Genomic DNA, 16,691 nt, shown 5'->3' with positions numbered 1-16,691 from the left:
CCTAGGTGACCTGGTGTGGCCGGGACCAGACTGTGGTCAGGAGCAGGCGGAGGCCAGCCCCTGAGGTCCAGATCCGACCGCCCTGCCTGCCTCATTCAGTCCTGGGGCCAGCTGACCCCTGGGAGCCGGGGGGCTTTGGAGTCTTGCCCTGGCCCCAGGGCCCCTGGCTGGCCTCCTGTCCTGCAGAGGCGGGGTGGGGAAGCGCCACTGTGCTGCTCCAAACAACCATCAGCTTTTTCCCGTCCTCCTCTTTATTGACTCCAAGGGGCTGCCAGAGCTATAAATAGATGTTCTTGAGCTAAAAATAGCTTTGCCAGAGGACAGCCAATGCTTCTAGCTTTTGGCCTCTTTGAGGACTCTTAGGGATGCAGGATTCAAGGACCCTACCTCCTCCCAAAGACACGGAAGAGGGGGCCCGCCTAGCTTTCTCCCGCTTCCTGAAACACACATACACCACTCAAGTGTGTACCTGTGCTTATGTGTGCACGTGTGTGTGCTCACACACACGTGCACAGACACAGGTCTGGCTGGTGTCACTGGTTTAGGCTACCTGCCTGCTCAGAAAGGAGGGTCCCAGGATAGGCAGGTCAAACCGCCAAGAGGAGTCAGACCCCCCAGTGGAGATCTTGAGCCACATTAGCCAGAGGACGGTGGGGCAGAGGGCACAGATCTGCTGGGGACGCTGCCCGGAGACTCCAGAGCTGAGGTTCCCAGGAAATTCAGGGAGTGGTGCCTGGCACAACACAGGCACTCAGTGCAGCGGAGCCGTTGTTATGGTAACGGCTGGGCAAGCTTTGGCGGGAGCCAGGGGAGTCAGGTCCAGAATGTGTCCCAGGAGACACCGTGGGGATGCTCAGAGCTGCAGCGTGGGCGAGGACGCTCCGCGGCCGGGGGGTGGGTGGGAGGGGCACGCTGACACTGCAGCCTGGCCTCCCGGGCAGGGAGGGAAGGAGGCCTGCAGGGGGCGCTGGCTCCAGGGAGAGGAGCCCGGTGGCCGGAGACACACAGGGCGCTTCCCCCCAGGGATCCCCCGTGCTTTGGGCCTTGCACATTCCAGAAAGAATGTAAACAACGCTCTAAAGCTAGTTGCAGATGCTCTGCAGAGGTGGACCCCCATTTCTGGAGAAAAGGAAGAGCTGTTGTGTGGTAGGTACACGTGTGTACTCACACGCTGCTCACGCGTGCACACACATGGAGGTCTGTAGGGAGGTGTGGAACTGCTCCCAGCAGTTATTTCTGAAGAGGAGGGTGGGGGGAGCTGAAGGCCTAAAGTGAGATTCCCTTTTATATAGTTCTACGTTATTTAAATTCTCAGTAGCTTGAAACAGCAAAAAAAAAAAAAAAAAAAAGGCTGTTGTACATCCTACATCTGCCCCTTCCCCTTCCACCCCTGCCCCCTGGGTTTGGGGTTCTGGGTTCAGAGCCACGAGTCGGGGGCAGTCTGGCTTTCCAGGTCCCATACCCTCCACGTCCTGGCCCCAGGAAGCCCCTCCACACCACCTCCCACTGGCCTGAATAAAGAGGCAGCCAGACGCACGGAGAAAACACCCATCTCAGGATTTATTACAACACGTTGTTTCCAAATACAAAAGAAGGGGACAGGACAGGGAGCAGAGAGCGGCCGCGATGGGGGACGGGGCGGCAAGGAGGGGCAGGCAGGTGGGTGGGCAGCCCAGTCCAGAGGGACCAGGAGCCGGGCGGGCGGACCTGCCACCTCTCCTCCGCTGGACTTTCCAGCAAATAATAGGAGGGGCCAGGTCCATTCTGGGGACCCCATGCCAGGGCACTGGGCCGGCAGGAGGGGGGAGGGCCCTGGGGCCCCACTCCACACAACCTGGGGAGTGGGTGGGACTTACCAGGGAGGGGCTCTTGCTGGGTGCCTGGTGCCCCCAGCATGGAGAGAGGCGTGGGCTGGGGGGCTGAGACAGGGGCTTCTCCCTTCATGACGACTCTCTTCAGCCAGTGTCTCAAGAGCAAAAGCCCCCATGTGCCCCAGGCCAGAAGCCACAGGGCAGCAGCAGCCCTGGAGAAGGGTGGAGGGAGGGGAACGGGCAGTGGGACCTGCCCCAGGGCTGCGGGGCTCAACCCGTGGCCCCCACCACTGTCTCCTGGACAGCACAGGTGTGGGGCGCGGGGAGGGGACCAGTGCACTGTCCACACCCAGGGTCACCTCAGAAACCCAGCGCTATAGACAGACGGGAGGCAGATTTACATAATCAATAATAATAATAATAATTAACCAATGGTAATAAATACTTAAACCTCTAATCCATAGATTGCAAATACAACAATGATAGCTTATTTTCTTGGGGGAACGGGGTGGGGACAGAGGGAACAGGGACAGGACTTTCTCTCAAAGGAGGGTTGACGGACAGGAGCTGGGGTCAGAAGAACAGAATAAACAGCTGGAGGGCAGCTGGGGGCAGGCAACCCCCGCCCACCTGCCCAAGCACTCAGGCCTGCCCAGGCCACCCCTCCAGCCAGGCCCTGGCCTCTTCCCAAGGTAAGCAGCATCCACTCCTGGGCGCTCCAGGGCATCTGAAGGTCGAGGGACACCCACTCCTGCTGCCAAAAGCCTTGGGTCCCCCTGACCCCAGACGGTGGGGGGTGAGGACAGCTGGGGCTTTTCTCCTGCCCTCTCCCCTAGGCTGGCCCACCTGGGCCAAAAAGCTAACGGGGGTTGGGGACTGGCATGTTACCTTGAAGATACCAGGGAGACTTGGGAGGGGAGCACTCCACAGGAGAGGAGTGTACCAGGTTTTTCTCCTCGAGGGCCCTGTGGGGGCTGGCAGACGTGGGGGACACCTCCAGCATCTGCTCACATGAGGGGCCTTTAGCTGGAGGGGGCTCTCCCAAGCGAAGGCAGGCCTCCACACTCCACCCCACTGCCACGCAGAGGCATGAGGTGCCTCCTCTGAGAGTCACCTCCACCCGCAGAACAAGACCCTGAATCTATCTGCCCTCCGACCCCTGGAGCCAGCACGGCTGGCCCAGCCTTTCCCACTGGCCCCCAGGGGCCAAGCTCCGCCTCTGCCAGCTCCCCACTTGGCAGCTGGTGCTGGAGGGGGGCCTCACAAAGTGGAGGAGAGGGTAGCAGCCTCCTCAGAACTGGAACTCGTGCAGATGGACCCAGGCTCAGATGGGAGTGGGGGTGTTCCACCTCCACCCTGCCCTGGGGACTCACGTCTCCCCACACTCAGAGCCCCCTTCTCTGCACTGCTACCCTCTTCCGGACCCCACCCTGGCCCCCCAACACCTGGCAGGCAACAGGCTGGGGAGATGGGTGGCAGGGACGCCCTCGGTGGCACTGGAGCTGGCAGGGGGCTGTGAGCGCCTCCTCGGGAGGGGGGCCCCACCCGGCTCCCGGGACACCCCCTCCCACCTATGGCTTTGGTGAGGAGCCAGGAGAGGAGCAAAGGAGGGAGGGGCAGGAGAGGACGCAGCGGGAGGGCAGGGGGGCTCTGCGGCTCAGTCTGCGGCAAAGGTTTTTTATCCTTTTTTCCCCTTTTCTTATGTAAAAAGTGCACGAAAGCTCAGCAGCCTCTTTACAATGGTCAGCAGTGTTTCCTGGGGGAGGGGGCAGGGGAACCCCAGGCCTGGCACCCCAGCTTTCAACTGAAGGTGGCCTCATATTGCTTAGAAACGTGGGTTTCATTTTAAATACCAGACAGTAAAAATAGAGCTTCGAGGACCGCCCGCACTGTTGCCAAATCATTGCCAGAATGAACAGCTTAAATAAATAAAAAATTGAAATATTTACTTCTCGATAAAAATCGCAGTAAAACCATTTACCTTTCTTTGCATTATATATAATATATATTTATAGCGGGCCCAGCCGAGGGCAGCCAAGGGCTCGGGGCGCCGCGTCCCCGCGGAGAGGCCGCTGCGGCCGCGGTCAGGACACCTCGATGACCTCCACGCTGCCAGAGAAGCTGGCCTGCTTGCCCAGCGCCGCCAGCTCCTCGCCGCGCGCGCGCCCCTCCACCATGCCCTCCTCGAACTCCATTTGGCAGCTCCGGCGCTTAAACTGCGTCTCGGGAGCTGGCTCGTCGGGCCAGCCGGTCCTCGCGTCCCGGGCCTCGGGCCTGGCCGCCTCCCGCCGCCGCAGGTCGCCGCCGCCCGCGCCCGGCCCCCCGGCCCGGCCGAAGGGTGCGAACCGCGCGCCGCCCGCGCCTTGCGCGCCCTCGGGGCTGCAGCACCAAGGCCCGTCGGGGGAGGGTGTGCCCGGGGAGTCGAGCGGCGGCGCCCAGCCCCCGGGGCCGGCCGGCTGGCCAGGGCCGGGCAGCCCGGGTGCCGACAGGGCCGAGAGGCCGTGCCGCGGAGTCTGCCGGGTGGCGTCGCCGAAGTTCAGGCCGAGGCCGTGCGCCGGGGAGCGCGCTGGGGAGCCGGCTGGGGGCCGGGGCCGCCGGCGTAGCCGGGGGCGCGGCTCGGGCGCCACGTCCGGGCTGTCGGGGCTTGGGGAGGGCAGGCCCAACGTGCCCCCGGACGGGCTGTCCAGTTTGCAGAGCTTGGGAGCCTCCCCGGGGTCCGGGGGCCCGGGGTCGTCAGGCCGCCGGCTCGGGGTGTAAGCCGACTTTATGTCCAGCGAGAAGGAGCGCTTGAGGCGGTTGGTGTCCTGGAGGCGGTCGGAGGAGAGGTGCAGGCCGCGGAGGCCCTGCTGCAGCGCGCTGGTGGCCGGGGCGGGGCTGGGGGCCTCCGCACCCCCCGTCTGTGCAGCCTCCCTGGAGGCGGCGTTCGCGGCACTCTCTGAGGTAGGTGGTGGCGGCGGCGGCGGCAGTGGGGCGGCAGGGCCCGGCAGGGGCTCCGGGGTCCCGGGGTGGGACGCCCCGTCGCCTTGCAGGGCGGCCAGCAGCTTCAGGCTGCGCTCGTACTCCAGCAGCTGGCCCAGGAAATTGAAGTTGGGCGAGATGGACGGGCGCCGGTCCTTCACGAACCTGGGGAAGAGCCGCGGGATGCGGGCAGGGCTCCGGCTGGGCCAGGCAGCTCCCCAGGCTCGCTCCCGCCCCCAGTGCCCACTCGGGGGCACCTAGCCGCTGGGCAAACCCCGGCGGGCCAGGACTGGGCTCAGGCCCACTCCCCGGCCCAGAACGGTGGCTCCGCGGGCGAGCAGGTGGAGAGAGCGGGGCGAGCGGCGGAGGGGGCGGGGCTACCTGTAGGCGTCGTCCGAGGACATCCCCATGGTCTTCATGATGTAGGCGATGGCGATGGTGGCAGAGCGGGAGATGCCGGCCAGACAGTGGACGATGACTTGGCAGCTGGACAACTTGGCTTTATCTGGGGACAGGGGTCCACGTGAGGGCTGAGGCCGCACAGCCCTTCCCTTCCCCCAGGTTTCTCCCGCCCTCCCCCGCCCCCGCCTTCCAGCCCTCCCCGGGCCTGGGCGAGGGTGCCGGCCACCTCACCGATGAACTCGATGGACTTGTCCAGCCAGGGCAGCAGCTTTTCACAGTAGTTGTCATTGATGGGAATGCGCAGGAAACGGCTCTCGCAGATGAAGTCGGGCTTGGGGCAGGAGTTGCTGGCGTTGAGGACGTAGCTTATTCCGTTTTGGGTCATCAGATCCTGGGAGGGTAGGGAACAGGGTGGAAGCGGGTGCAGCCGGCTGAAAACTGGGATGCTCTGAAGGCGTGGCCCGGCTCCTGGGGCCTTGGAATCTGGTTCCGGGAGCCGCCGCTCCACCCCCCCCACCCCGCCCCAATGCAGAGCCTGCAAGCCCCTCGCCAGGTGGAGGGGTGGGGGGCCCGCTCCTGCAAGGCCCGCCCACAGCCTGCTTCCCGCTCCCAGGAATTTTAAGGCTGCGCTGCCTGGGCGGTGGCTTTATCCTCTTTCCGCATCACCATTTTTAAAACACGGGGTTCTTTCAGGGCTGGCCAGGGGCCCAGTGACATCAGCAGCCTGGCATGTAGGCTGCAGAGCCAAAGGGGCAGGGAGCCGCCTCTCTGCCCAGCCCTGCCAGGCCCTGCCCCCACCCTGCCCTGGTCCTGCCGGGACCTCTGAGGTCCTGTGAAGCCACAGGCAGGCTCACACCCAGGCGTATCTGCCCCCACATCGACGGTCAGCCCCCCCCCCCCCCCCCCAGCCCAGCCCAGCCCAGCCCAGGAGCGGCTCCGGCTCCGGCTGCACACGCACCTTGTTCAGGACATCCTTCTGAGAGCCCAGGTAGAGGTGAGGCAGGATGCGGGTCAAGCCCACGCTGGGCACAGGGAGGCAGGGCTGGGAGAGGCTCATGGGAAGAAGGGCAGCAGGCTTGCCCTCGCAGAGGCCGGGGAAGCAGGAGGAGAAGGTGGCAAATCCCCCTGAGGGCGGATGGATGAGACGCGTCAGGGGGTGGGCTGGCTGGGGATGGAGAGCGGCTGTCCAGCCTCCCCCTGCACAGACCCCCAGCCCAGTCTGCCGGCAAGCCCCTGGCTGGAGCACCTGGTCTCTGTGCTGGTCCTGGAGGGCTCCAGGCTGTCACACTCCGATCACCCACCCCCTAAGCCCACATCCCTCCTCACGCCAATCAGGGGCTGGCCTCCCTCAGGACGCCGCTGTGATGCCCATAAAAGTGGAGGCCGCACAAATGACCAGCCAGCATGCAGCACGTGCAGCACCCAGGCACCAGCGTGTTCAGAGGCCACAGGGGTCTTCACGCTGTGGCGTGGGGCCAGGGTGGGCCTGCCCGCCTCTCCCCCAGGGCTGATGCAATCCCTCCAGTTGGCCGGGAGCCCCGGGCCAGGCTTGGATGCCAGGACAGAGAGGCAAGGGCTTCTGAGGGCCACTCCCCCCCCCGCCCCGGGCATGACATCACTTTCTGGAGCTGGCACAGCACACAGGGGCGTGTGCGCTCGGGTTATGGCTCCATTCCACCCAGCAGGGGACGGTGGAGGAGCAGAGGCTGGGCTGAGAAAGGAGCGCTGGGGACCGGGGCACGCGGGCCACACGCTCTACACGTGGCCGGCGTGTGTCCTGCCTCCTTGCCCGTGCGTGTGCGTTGGACCGCACGTGGGCAGAAGGAGCCCCTCCACTGGTCAGGAAGGGGCTGCAGGGGACCCACGGGCACACATCTGACTCAGCGAATGACCTCGGGCTTTGGTGTCCTGGTCCTGCCTGCCCCAGACGCTGTGCTGAGGTCCACGGAAGTGGACAAGCAAACAGCCAGGCCATGGCCGACCGTGTCCCCAGGAGGCAGCAGAGGGGCGAGACGGGGGTCCGCAGATGCAGCTGGGGCCACACCTGGCTGATTCCTGAGGACAGAGATGCCTGGCAACCTCGCTCCTCACCCCTGACTCAGCTCAGCGAAACCAGAGTGCACTCCCAGGGGCCCTAACCAAGGCTGGACTTTGGGGGACCACGACCTCCAGGCTAGGGGCATGGAGCTATCAGCCTTGGAGGGGAGCCTTGCTGGCTGGACAGAGAGAAGCAGGTGATGGTGGCACCAGCAGTGCTGCTCAGGTCCCCTGAGGGGAGGCTGGCCGGGCCCCAGTTCACTGTGCAGAGCCAGGGGCCCCTGGCTGCTGGGACTGAGGGCCAGTCCCCGTGGGGCAGCGGCGGGGCCTGCACAGTCTCTCTGAAGACCCTTCTCTGCCAGTCCCTTTCCTCTGCTCTGAGCAGCAAAGACAGGCAAGTGTGTGGGGTGGAGAATTCCACCAGGAACCCCCTCTTCCTAAGGAGAGCTTCTAGGAGGGGCAGAGATCTGCCAGCCTTTGCTGCAATTTCTGGAACCCCCAAGAACACAAGCGCCGCAGCGGTCTCCGGCCGGTCCGAGGGTGGCGCGCAGGGGCTGGCCGGCCCTCGGCGACCACACTGGCCCGCATTTCGCGCAGCCCTTAAAGCGCCAGGCGCGCGTTCCCATCCCCGCCGGGGGTCATGGCCAGCAGCCGTGCGGGAGGGGCGCGGCGTGGTCTGGGCACCGGCTCGGGCGGGACCCCGGCACGCCCCACTTCCACCGCCCGCTCCCGCAAAGCGCCCCACCCTGGAGTTCCCTTCTCCCTGGCTGTGCCGCGCATTTCCCTGGCGCCCCTCTGCACACCCACGGAGGGGTCTGTCCTTCCCGCGGGCGTCTGCCCAGCCCGCTCCGTGTGCCTAGCTCGCTGGGCCATGATGGCCTGCGTCTAACCCCTCGGCCGTGCCCTTCTCCAGGGTTCAGGTGGGCGCTGCCCCAAGCCTGGTCCCTCCTCACAGGGTCATGACTGCTCCCTGGCTTGCTCCTCAGAGAAACGGGGCAAACCCTCTAAACCTGGGGCGGGGCACCGCCAGGTTGCAGGGGACTTCCCGCCCAGCTCACCCGGGACAAACCAGCAGGGGCTCTGGCCAGCCCAGGGGTTAGGGGGGCGCTGCTCCGGGACCCTCTTCTCAAACGTCCGGGAGGGCCTCTGGTATCACTTGTAACAAGGGCACACACGCGCTTGTGCGTGCACACACACAGGGGCTCCCCGGGGCACTGCGGGCAGAGCGGGACACCTGTGACAGCCCCCTCCGCTCGGCCCACACAGCCCCAGGGCATATCAGCTGTGTCAGCTCTGCAGCTCCGTGGCTTCTGGTTCCCAGAGCTCACACATACATGCACGCACATACACTCACTCACTCACACACACACACCCCATCCACACACGGGAGAGCACAGCACACGCTCACGGGACCCGTCCTCTGAGGGGTCTGCCCGGAGCCCCGGCCCCCCGCAGGTGCAGGAGCAGTCTGCAGCCCCCCTCCTCACAGGAGGGCCGGCCTGGCGCCCCCACGCCCATCATGCTCAGCAGGTGCTCAGGGCGGGTGTCAGAACGAAGAGCAGCACCCTAGCAGCCGTGTGATGCTGGGGGTGATGCCGGTGTGGGCCCTCCCCCACCCCTCCTGCTGTAGCCCAGGGCACCCAGGCAGGGAGGCCACACATCCCGGGGGACAGGCCCTGGGCCACCCGGGGAGGGGGCCGGCCAGCCTGATCTGGGGGAATGGAAGCCCCGTGGGGACCTCCGCCGGCCGGGCAGACAGCGGTGGTGATCGAGTAGGCAGTTGCTAGGCTCCCTGTGCCAGCTGGAGCATTCAGAGGACGCCCGAGTGGGGGATCAAGTCCCCTCAGGCTGGGGTTTCCCCAGGGTGGGGCCAATGCCTCCTCCCTCAGACCATGTGCGCGTGTGTGTGCGTGTGTGCACGTGTGTGGGTGGCGGGGTAGCTTCCAAGGCACACCAGGTCTTTGCCCAGATCCCCCCCACCTTCCCTGCCTCAGGCCTATGTTGGGGTTTCCCGCCGTCCATGTCTCACCGGCTGGTGGTGGGCCTGGGCCCTCGCTGGAGAGGGAACCGAAGTGTGGGGGCCTGGGGAGGGGGACGGCGGAGTCCCTGAGAACTCCGAGCTCCCGAGCTTCGCCCCCACTGGGCCCCCACTGCCCCAGCAGACGCTGGGCTCTGGGCTTAGAGAGGAGAGCAGAGGCTGATCCGGAACGTGGCCCTTTGGACAACGCTCCCCGCCCCGTCCCCGCCCTGCTGCCAGCCAGAGAGAGAGGTCTCGGGAAGGCACCTGTGAGGATGGCGACGCTGTCGAAGCAGCCATCAAGCTTGCTGAGCAGGATGGACAGGAAGCTGTCAGCAGCCAGCACGCTGGCGTCCCGGGTGCTCTGGTCGTAGACCACCACGTCCTGAGGCTCCGCGGCCTCCATCTGGGCAGAGGGCAGAGGTCAGGGGGGCCAGGCGCCCGCCAGTCGCCACATCCCCTGCCACCTCCGCTGCTGCTTGTCAGGTGGTGGTGGGTGGGGGGGGCCTGTCCCTGTGGTTCCTCGAAGGCAGGGAGGGCAGCGGCCAGCTGCGGTGAACACTTGGGCAGCTGTGAACATGCAGCCACAGGGCAGTCCCCCGGAGCAGGGAGGGTCGGGGGACACAGCCCGCCCCGAGGCAGCCATGCTTCTATGTATGGTTAACAGACACTGGGGGCCCGGCCCCTGCGGAGGAGACGCAGGGCAGGCGTGATGAGTTCCCAGGAGGTGCATGCGGGCGCCCCGACCTCCGGGGCACAGGGAGGCCTGGCTGGCTCCCAGGGAGGCCGAGGGCCCCAGGAGGCACATGTCGGGGATTCTGAAGGCTGGGTGGGGGAACTTCTGGGTCTGGGGTCTCCTTCTGTCCCTGGCCAGTGATGGGGCCTCTGGGGGCTGCAGCAGGCCCTCCTTGCCCCCCGCCATCCCAGCGGCAGCAGTGGGAAGCTGGAGCCCACTGGCCCTCCCCTCTCCACTGCCGGCCAGGGGTCCAGATGTGAGCCACTGGGCTCGGAGCAGCTGGTGGCCCGCCCCCAGCTCGCTCACCCCTTAAGCCCGCTGAGCTGCCAGCCCTGGGCCGATGATGTCACTGAGAGCCAATGGGAGAGCATTCTGGCCCAGCGCTTGCTGGGGGTTATTCATCACCGGATTCCCCTCACTGGAGGCCACAGGGGACTCCCGTCTGGCTCCTCTCACATCCCAGCTCTGCCCCAAGCAGGGCCGGTGACCAAGACCCCTCCCTGAGCCTCTGGGCCGGCTGGCGAGCCAAATCTCCCCCATGAGGGCTTCCCAGGTCACAGTCCAATGTGGGCTCGATGGCCCTGGGCAGCAGAAACAACTGTCGGCTGCAGATGACCAGAGATGGTCTTGTGGGCCTCAGAGAGAGTTCCTGGTCCTCAGGACTCCGGCGGGGAAGAGCAGGGGCTGGAGGCCCCTGTGCCTGTGTCTGCCTCCCAGCCGCCCGTCTGGTCCTCTTCTGAGTCCTCAGGGCGGTCAGAGTGGGCCTGGCCGCCCCCCTCGCTGCCCGTCTCTCTCCCGTGTCCCCCGCCCCCATCCATGGCCTGTGCACAGCCACACCACATGGCTGGGCCCTGCATGGAGGCCTGTGTGTGGGGCCGAGTGGTGACCTGGTGGGCTCAGTGGCTCTGTGGGGAGGGCGGGAAGCCTGTAGAGGGTGTTGAGTCTGTTGGCAGAGGGTCACCCAGGGAGGAGGGCTCTTGTAGTCCTAAGGTGGACAAGGGCGCTGCCTGCCAATGGCTTAGAATCTGACCCCAAGGAGCACAGGGCAGCTTCAAGGGCAGACAAAGGGAAGGCTGCCCCAGCCCTGGCTCCTGGGGGAGCCAGAGAGACGGGCGGCCGCGTACCTGGCTGCGGGCGGCAGGCTGGATCAGCTCAGCAATGGTCACCTTGCCCTGCTGTAGCCGCCGCTTCACCAGCTTGGAGCAGCAGATGTTGACGGAGCTGAGTACGTGCCAGCTGTTGTACTCCACGAAGGAGCGGCTGTCGATGACCAGCGGCCCCCCGGGCCCGCCCCGCAGCAGGCTGGCCAGCCTCTTGGCGTCCATCACCTTCCGTGGGAGCCGGTCCCCGGCCATGGCGCAGCAGTGGGCAGTGGGGAGGGGCAACCCCGGGAGTGGGCAGGGGCAGCTCCAACAGCCTGGACGTGGCCTAGGGTTTGGAGTGCCCAGGCATGGCGCCAGACCTGTGGGGAGAGGCGGACGGTCAGTGGTGCCGCAGGCCCCAGGTCTCGGATGGGCTGGCGAGGGGACTGGCCCAAGGGCAGCAGCGGGTCTGGGGCTGACACGTGCCCGTGGGGAGGGCTCTCGCTCCCTCTGGCTCCTTCATGGAGGTTGGGCTCCCTAAGCCCGCTGCTCTCCCGCTGGGGTCTATGACCCTGGGAAGGGTGCTCGGGAGGGGCCGGTCCTGTTTGAGCCCTCCAGGTCACAGCGCCAGCCTCTCAGCAGGACGTGGCAAGGCGAGTGGGGACCGCAGCAGGCAGGGCCGCGGGACTCAGGCAGGACGAGGCCTGAGGGTCCCTCCCCGGGCCCAGGACCCCCAGACGCTCAGCCCTCCCAGAGCACCCCCTTCTGTCCCCGCATCGCCTGTCCTGTCTTGGGGACGTGGGTCTCTCCCCGCCCACCCCTTTCTGGACAGCGTGGCCTGCTGGCTCCATAAGCCGAGCATCTGGATGGGGTGGAGGGCAGGGAGCTGACCGGGCCGGGAGCTCCGTGTCCCAGTTCTGCGGCCCAGGGTTCAGGCAGTGGGGGGCCAGCCTCCTCCTCCTCCTGCAGGGCTGGGTCACACATTTACGGAATGGGGGAGACAGTATGACGGGCACCGCAGACTCAGCAGTGCCCTGGGGTCGAGAAGGCCCCTTTGGGGGTCTTGTGGGTGCAAGGATTGCAGTGTGGTATGGGGCACCCAAGGATAGTGGTCAGCGGTGAGTGTGGGTGACTGTGTGTAGGACCCTCGGGCTCAGGGGTGCCTGGAGGGAGTAGGAGGTGGGTGGGACGTGAGGCTCTGGAGTCTGGGCGGAAGCCCCCTCTGATTTGGTGCCAAGCCTCTGCCACCTGCCAGGACTGGCCTTTCTCAACGACCCCCACACAGGCCTCACAGTGCCCAGGGAGGCATGCATCTTCAAGATGATGAGTTTGCTCGAAAGCTGGGGAAACTGAGGCTCGGGGGAGGGGTGGAATCAACCCAAGGTCACATCAAGGACACTGGACAGAACCGGGCCAATGGCAGCCCTGTTCACCTGGGGTCTTGCCTCTGCCAGCTTGGGGGCGGGGAGGCTGAGAGGACTCCCCTGCAGAGCCAGCGAGGGAACTCCCTTGGTAAGCCCCCAGCCAGCAGCCACAGAGGGTGCTGGGGTGCAGCGCTTGGGGACACACCTCACCTTTCAGTCAGCACTGATGGCCCTGGGGACAGTGGCCACCGTCTCTGTGCCAGCCCTTGGGGTGAGGTTCCGCGGGTCGCAGAGGAGCAGGTGCGAGGCGGGTGGGGACTGGCCCACCTGGCATGGGGATCCCAGGGCTGGGCCACTGGAGCTGGTGCAAGGGAGGCCCGGGCCTCAGGTTCCTGCTCACAGATGTTGCTCCTCAGGCGCTCGGGCGCCCTGACGGTGGGGGCAGGGCTTGGGGTGCAGACAGGGCCCTGCCCTCCCCAGGGCCACAGCAAGACAGTGGGTCTGCCTGCTGAGGGGCCTGGCCTGCTCTGAGGCCTCTGTCTGTGTGCCCAGGGGTCCCCAACTTGACTCCTGGTCGAGCGGTTTTGAGAGGCTTTTTGGAGTTCTTGCCTGACTCCCATCAAGGCTGGGACAGGCCCCGCCTCCAGGCCCCTCCCACCCCGACCCACCTGGGCAGAGCCTCCTACCATGGGGTGTGGGATCTGCGTCCAGTCCAGAGACCCAGGACCCCGACAAGGAGGCTGTGGGGTGGGGACACCACGGGCAGAGCATCCTTCCATGGGTTAGGATTAGGGTTAGGGGCGGGATGGGGGAGGAGGCCTTTGCTGCCCCTGCGGCCGCTGGCCCCTGCTCTCCGGTTCTTACACGGCCGGAGGGGTGTGAAGGGGTGCCCACTGCACGGAGGGGAAAGGAGGCTGGCAGAGGGCAGGGAGGCGAGGCCAGAGACTTGCAGAGGAGTGGGTGCAGGGGCTGGAGGGGTGGACAGCTGGCTTGTGGACCCACCTGGTACCTGGTCCCCACCCCCGGCTCCTGAGGAGCCTCCAGCTTGGCCCTATTAACCACTGTAGTATTGTTATTCACAGCTGAGGGGGACTCATCAGCAAGTTGGCACCTCCGTTGTTGCCATGGCAACAGCAGGGGTGCCAGGCAACCGCTGCTCCTGCGGCAGCAGGCGGAGCTGCAGAGCCAGGGCCGCTCCTCGCCCGCTCCCACACCCGCCCTCAGGTGCCCAGCCGCTGGGCGGGCCCACCCCAGCCGCCCCACCAGGTCCTAACCCTCCGGTCACCTCCCACATGCACCGGCTCACTCTCCCATCCTGGGGAGCCCTGCCCTTTCTGGCCGGGACTCCCTGCATCGTGCTGGCCCCCCCGGGCGGGCACCTGGCCCCCAGGCCCTCCTTGGGCAGACCCTTCACCTCCCCAGCTGTGACACTCAGACCAGGGCGAAAAGCCGGGCAGAGCAGGGAGGGGTGGAAATGCTGCAATAGGCCAGGCGGGCAAAGAGGAAACGGATGTGGAAGGGGCTTGGGCCTCCCAGCTTTTAAGGACCCCCTGCAGGCTCAGCAGAGACCCCTCCCCTGGGGAGGGAGCACCCAGAGCCTGGGTCAGCTGGGAGCCTGGGTCAGCCCCGCCAGAGAGCAGCAGCCAGGGAGACAGCGGGTCCCAGGCCAGAGGCAGGAAGAGCCCCGGCCGCCCCCCCCCCCAGCCCCGCCGCTGGGCCAGGACTGGGAGGCCACAGGCACCGCCTCCCCGCTTTCCTGGGGGAGGCCGGGTACACGGCACCGCCTGGCCCTCATGTGAAATACAGGCTGGACACAGCCCTTTGCACACTGGCCACCCTCATGGCATGGTACTTACCCCGTTCCCACAACCCATCCCAGCCCCGTGTGCCATGATTCACGTGGTCCCTGCACGGATGTGTCCTCACCGTCTGCACGCGAGTGCCCGAGATCCCAGCACGCCCCAGCCCCAGATGCAGCCACAGCCTCTCCTCACTGGTTCCCATGGCCTCCAAGAGGGACATCTGTGTCCCTCAGCATATGTACGACCAGAAAACTCCCAACTAGGGGCATCCTCACCACGGCACTTTGTGCTCAGCATTGGGGGAATGCGGGACCCCCAGAGACAGGCAGACAGAGACCGAGGCCACCACTCAGCGTGGCTCCTGCCTGGCGGAGCCCGGTCACAAAGGCAGGCCTCAGGCAGAGCTGACGGTGGACAGACCCTGGGTACTGAGTGTCTGGCTCACTCTGACCCTGGGCAGGCTTGGAGGCGGAAGCCAGGAGAGAGGCTGGCAGGGGGTGGCCTCTCACAGGCAAGGGCCCACGTGCTCACCAGGCTTGCTCTCTACACCGCCCCCCCAGCTCTCTGAGATGACTGGCACAGGACCCAAGCTGCGTCCACTCTGTCCTGACTGCTCTTGGCAAGGCCAGGCAGAGCCAGCTTGACCTGGGGAGGCTATGGACTTGGGAGACAGTGGGGTGGGGCTCTACCCTCAGTGCCCAGGAGTTGGGGCTGAACTGGGACCGGAGGGCTTGGCACAAGGGTCCCCAGGGAGGCAGGCTCAGGACGCACCAGTCTTGGCTTCCTCTGCTGCTGCCTGGCTGGTTTTAGCCCCGCTGATCTGCAGGACTTCTACTGGGCACCCCTCCCTCATGCTACCTGCCTGGGCTGGCACCTACCAGTCACCGTCTGAGGGTTCAGGCAGAGGGGGCCTCAGCCTGTGTGGTCTGACGGTCACAGCCCGAGCCTCATCACTCTTGCTGTGGGCTCGCCCCTTCCTCTCCTCTCCCTGGGAGCTGCACATCTAGGAGACAGGCGGACGACCTCCGCTTCCTCCACCCCCGGCCTACGGCCCCCAGAGCTCTCTGTCTGGTTGCAGCTTCTGGGCCTCAAGGTCAGCCTCAGCCTAGAGGAGAGGTGATGCTGGGAAGGGTCCTGGTGCAGAAAGGGGCTTCAAGCATTTTTCTGCATCTCTGTGCCTAAAACCTGCCCTTTCCAGAGGCAGGCTCTGGGACCCAGTAAGCTTCCGGAGGGCAGCAGGGGACTAGAACCTGCCTAGCAACTCCCCCAGGGCCCTAGGCTGACTACAGCAGGAGGTATTTCAGTTAGACTTCAGGACGAACTCACAGTCCCTGGTCACATGACCTGGCCATCTTTGGCAGATGCTTATCAACCATCTGAGTAGCAAATGCCAGGGACACCTAGCCTCCGGGGGCAGGACAGGGGTGCTGGATGCTACCCGCGTTCCCTGGGCTGCTGTGGAGCAAGAAGGACTCGGGGAGACGCTGGGAACGGACAGTCCCTCAGACCTCCACAGACCCCCAGGAGCAGAGGGCACAAGGCAGGAAGAACCCCCTCCCCTTCACCAAGCTGTGCAAGAAAACTGCAGACCGCTCACTGCACGCGTCGCCTTTCTCCCTCATCCTACGGAGGCCACCCACCCCCACCCCATCACTGCGTGCCCAGGCCCCAATGCTCCCCCTTGCAAAGTCAGTACATTTTTTGCAGCAGGAAATTAGAAGGTAAATTCTCCCAGAAGGGATGACCTCGTGCAGACTGGGCCCATTTCTGCCCCTTCCCCTCCAAGCCAGACTATTACATACCCTTTACCCCAAGGTGGGTGCACAGGCTGAAGGAGGCTGGTTGGACTCAGCCTGGCAGTGCCAGCCCCTCCCCCAGCACCCGCCGCGTCTGCAGCAGGCTGGCGGCTGGCCTTTATTCCGCAGAGGCCAGCTGAGCTCCCTGAGGTGGGGGTGCCCATCGCAGCCTCGCAAGACAGGGGAGAAGGCCAGACATGGAGCGAACCTCTCCTGAGGCTGCCACCCGCCAAACGCCCTGAGCTCCTACGGCCCAGGCCGCCGCATCTCCGCGCCCGGCCCTAGAAAGGACGATCCTCTTCAACCCTGGTCCCTGTGGGGGGCTTTTCGTGGGGCACATGGGGCTCGGACAGATCCATGCTCGATCTTAATGGTTGTCCTCGTCCTTAATTCATGCCCCTCCCCCACCAAAATAAGAAAGAATCGCGCGTAGAAAAGGCTGCGAATCCGTGGCCGGGTGTGTGCCGGGCTGGGGTCCGCGGGGCGCCGCGGGAGGCGGGGGAAGGACTTCTCGGTCGGGTCCGCGGCGCTCCTGAGGGCCGGTGGGGGCCGCTCATCTTCAGGCCATCTCCTCTTCCCCGTGCCCGCCCCACGCAGCCCCGCGAGCGCTCCCGATGCAGCGCCCACCCGGCCGAGCCGGGCGCTCGGGCAGCGCGCCGGTGAGCCCCCAGCCCCCCGGCGCCTCG

The 16,691-nt window shown here is 65.8% G+C and overlaps 1 protein-coding gene across 1 annotated transcript; it reads right to left on the bottom strand.

Annotated features, from left to right (window-relative positions):
- Nucleotides 1-1,538: 1,538 nt before the first annotated feature.
- Nucleotides 1,539-11,778, bottom strand: DUSP8 (dual specificity phosphatase 8). Its single transcript, XM_040255397.1, has 6 exons — nucleotides 11,086-11,778; nucleotides 9,493-9,631; nucleotides 6,130-6,296; nucleotides 5,403-5,562; nucleotides 5,151-5,274; nucleotides 1,539-4,934 (listed from the first exon to the last, which is right to left on the bottom strand). The coding sequence occupies exons 1-6, from the start codon at nucleotides 11,314-11,316 to the stop codon at nucleotides 3,896-3,898; spliced, it is 1,860 nt and encodes a 619-aa protein (XP_040111331.1). The 5' UTR covers nucleotides 11,317-11,778; the 3' UTR covers nucleotides 1,539-3,895.
- Between the last annotated feature and the right edge of the window lie 4,913 nt (nucleotides 11,779-16,691).

The sequence above is a fragment of the Oryx dammah genome, unplaced genomic scaffold (genome assembly GCF_014754425.2).
Source record: "Oryx dammah isolate SB20612 unplaced genomic scaffold, SCBI_Odam_1.1 HiC_scaffold_15, whole genome shotgun sequence".
NCBI classification, from domain to species: Eukaryota; Metazoa; Chordata; class Mammalia; order Artiodactyla; family Bovidae; genus Oryx; species Oryx dammah.
This window is presented reverse-complemented; position numbering and strand designations above follow the sequence as displayed.

What these genes read in the sequence shown, in the direction of transcription:
- DUSP8 (XM_040255397.1), bottom strand. Translation starts at nt 11,316, where the DNA reads ATGGCCGGGGACCGGCTCCCACGGAAGGTGATGGACGCCAAGAGGCTG. An exon ending in CAAGTCCATCGAGTTCATCG is followed by an intron (nt 5,275 to 5,402) that starts GTGAGGTGGCCG and finishes CCCTGTCCCCAG; the next exon opens with ATAAAGCCAAGTTGTCCAGC. An exon ending in TCCTCGGACGACGCCTACAG is followed by an intron (nt 4,935 to 5,150) that starts GTAGCCCCGCCC and finishes GCTCTTCCCCAG; the next exon opens with GTTCGTGAAGGACCGGCGCC.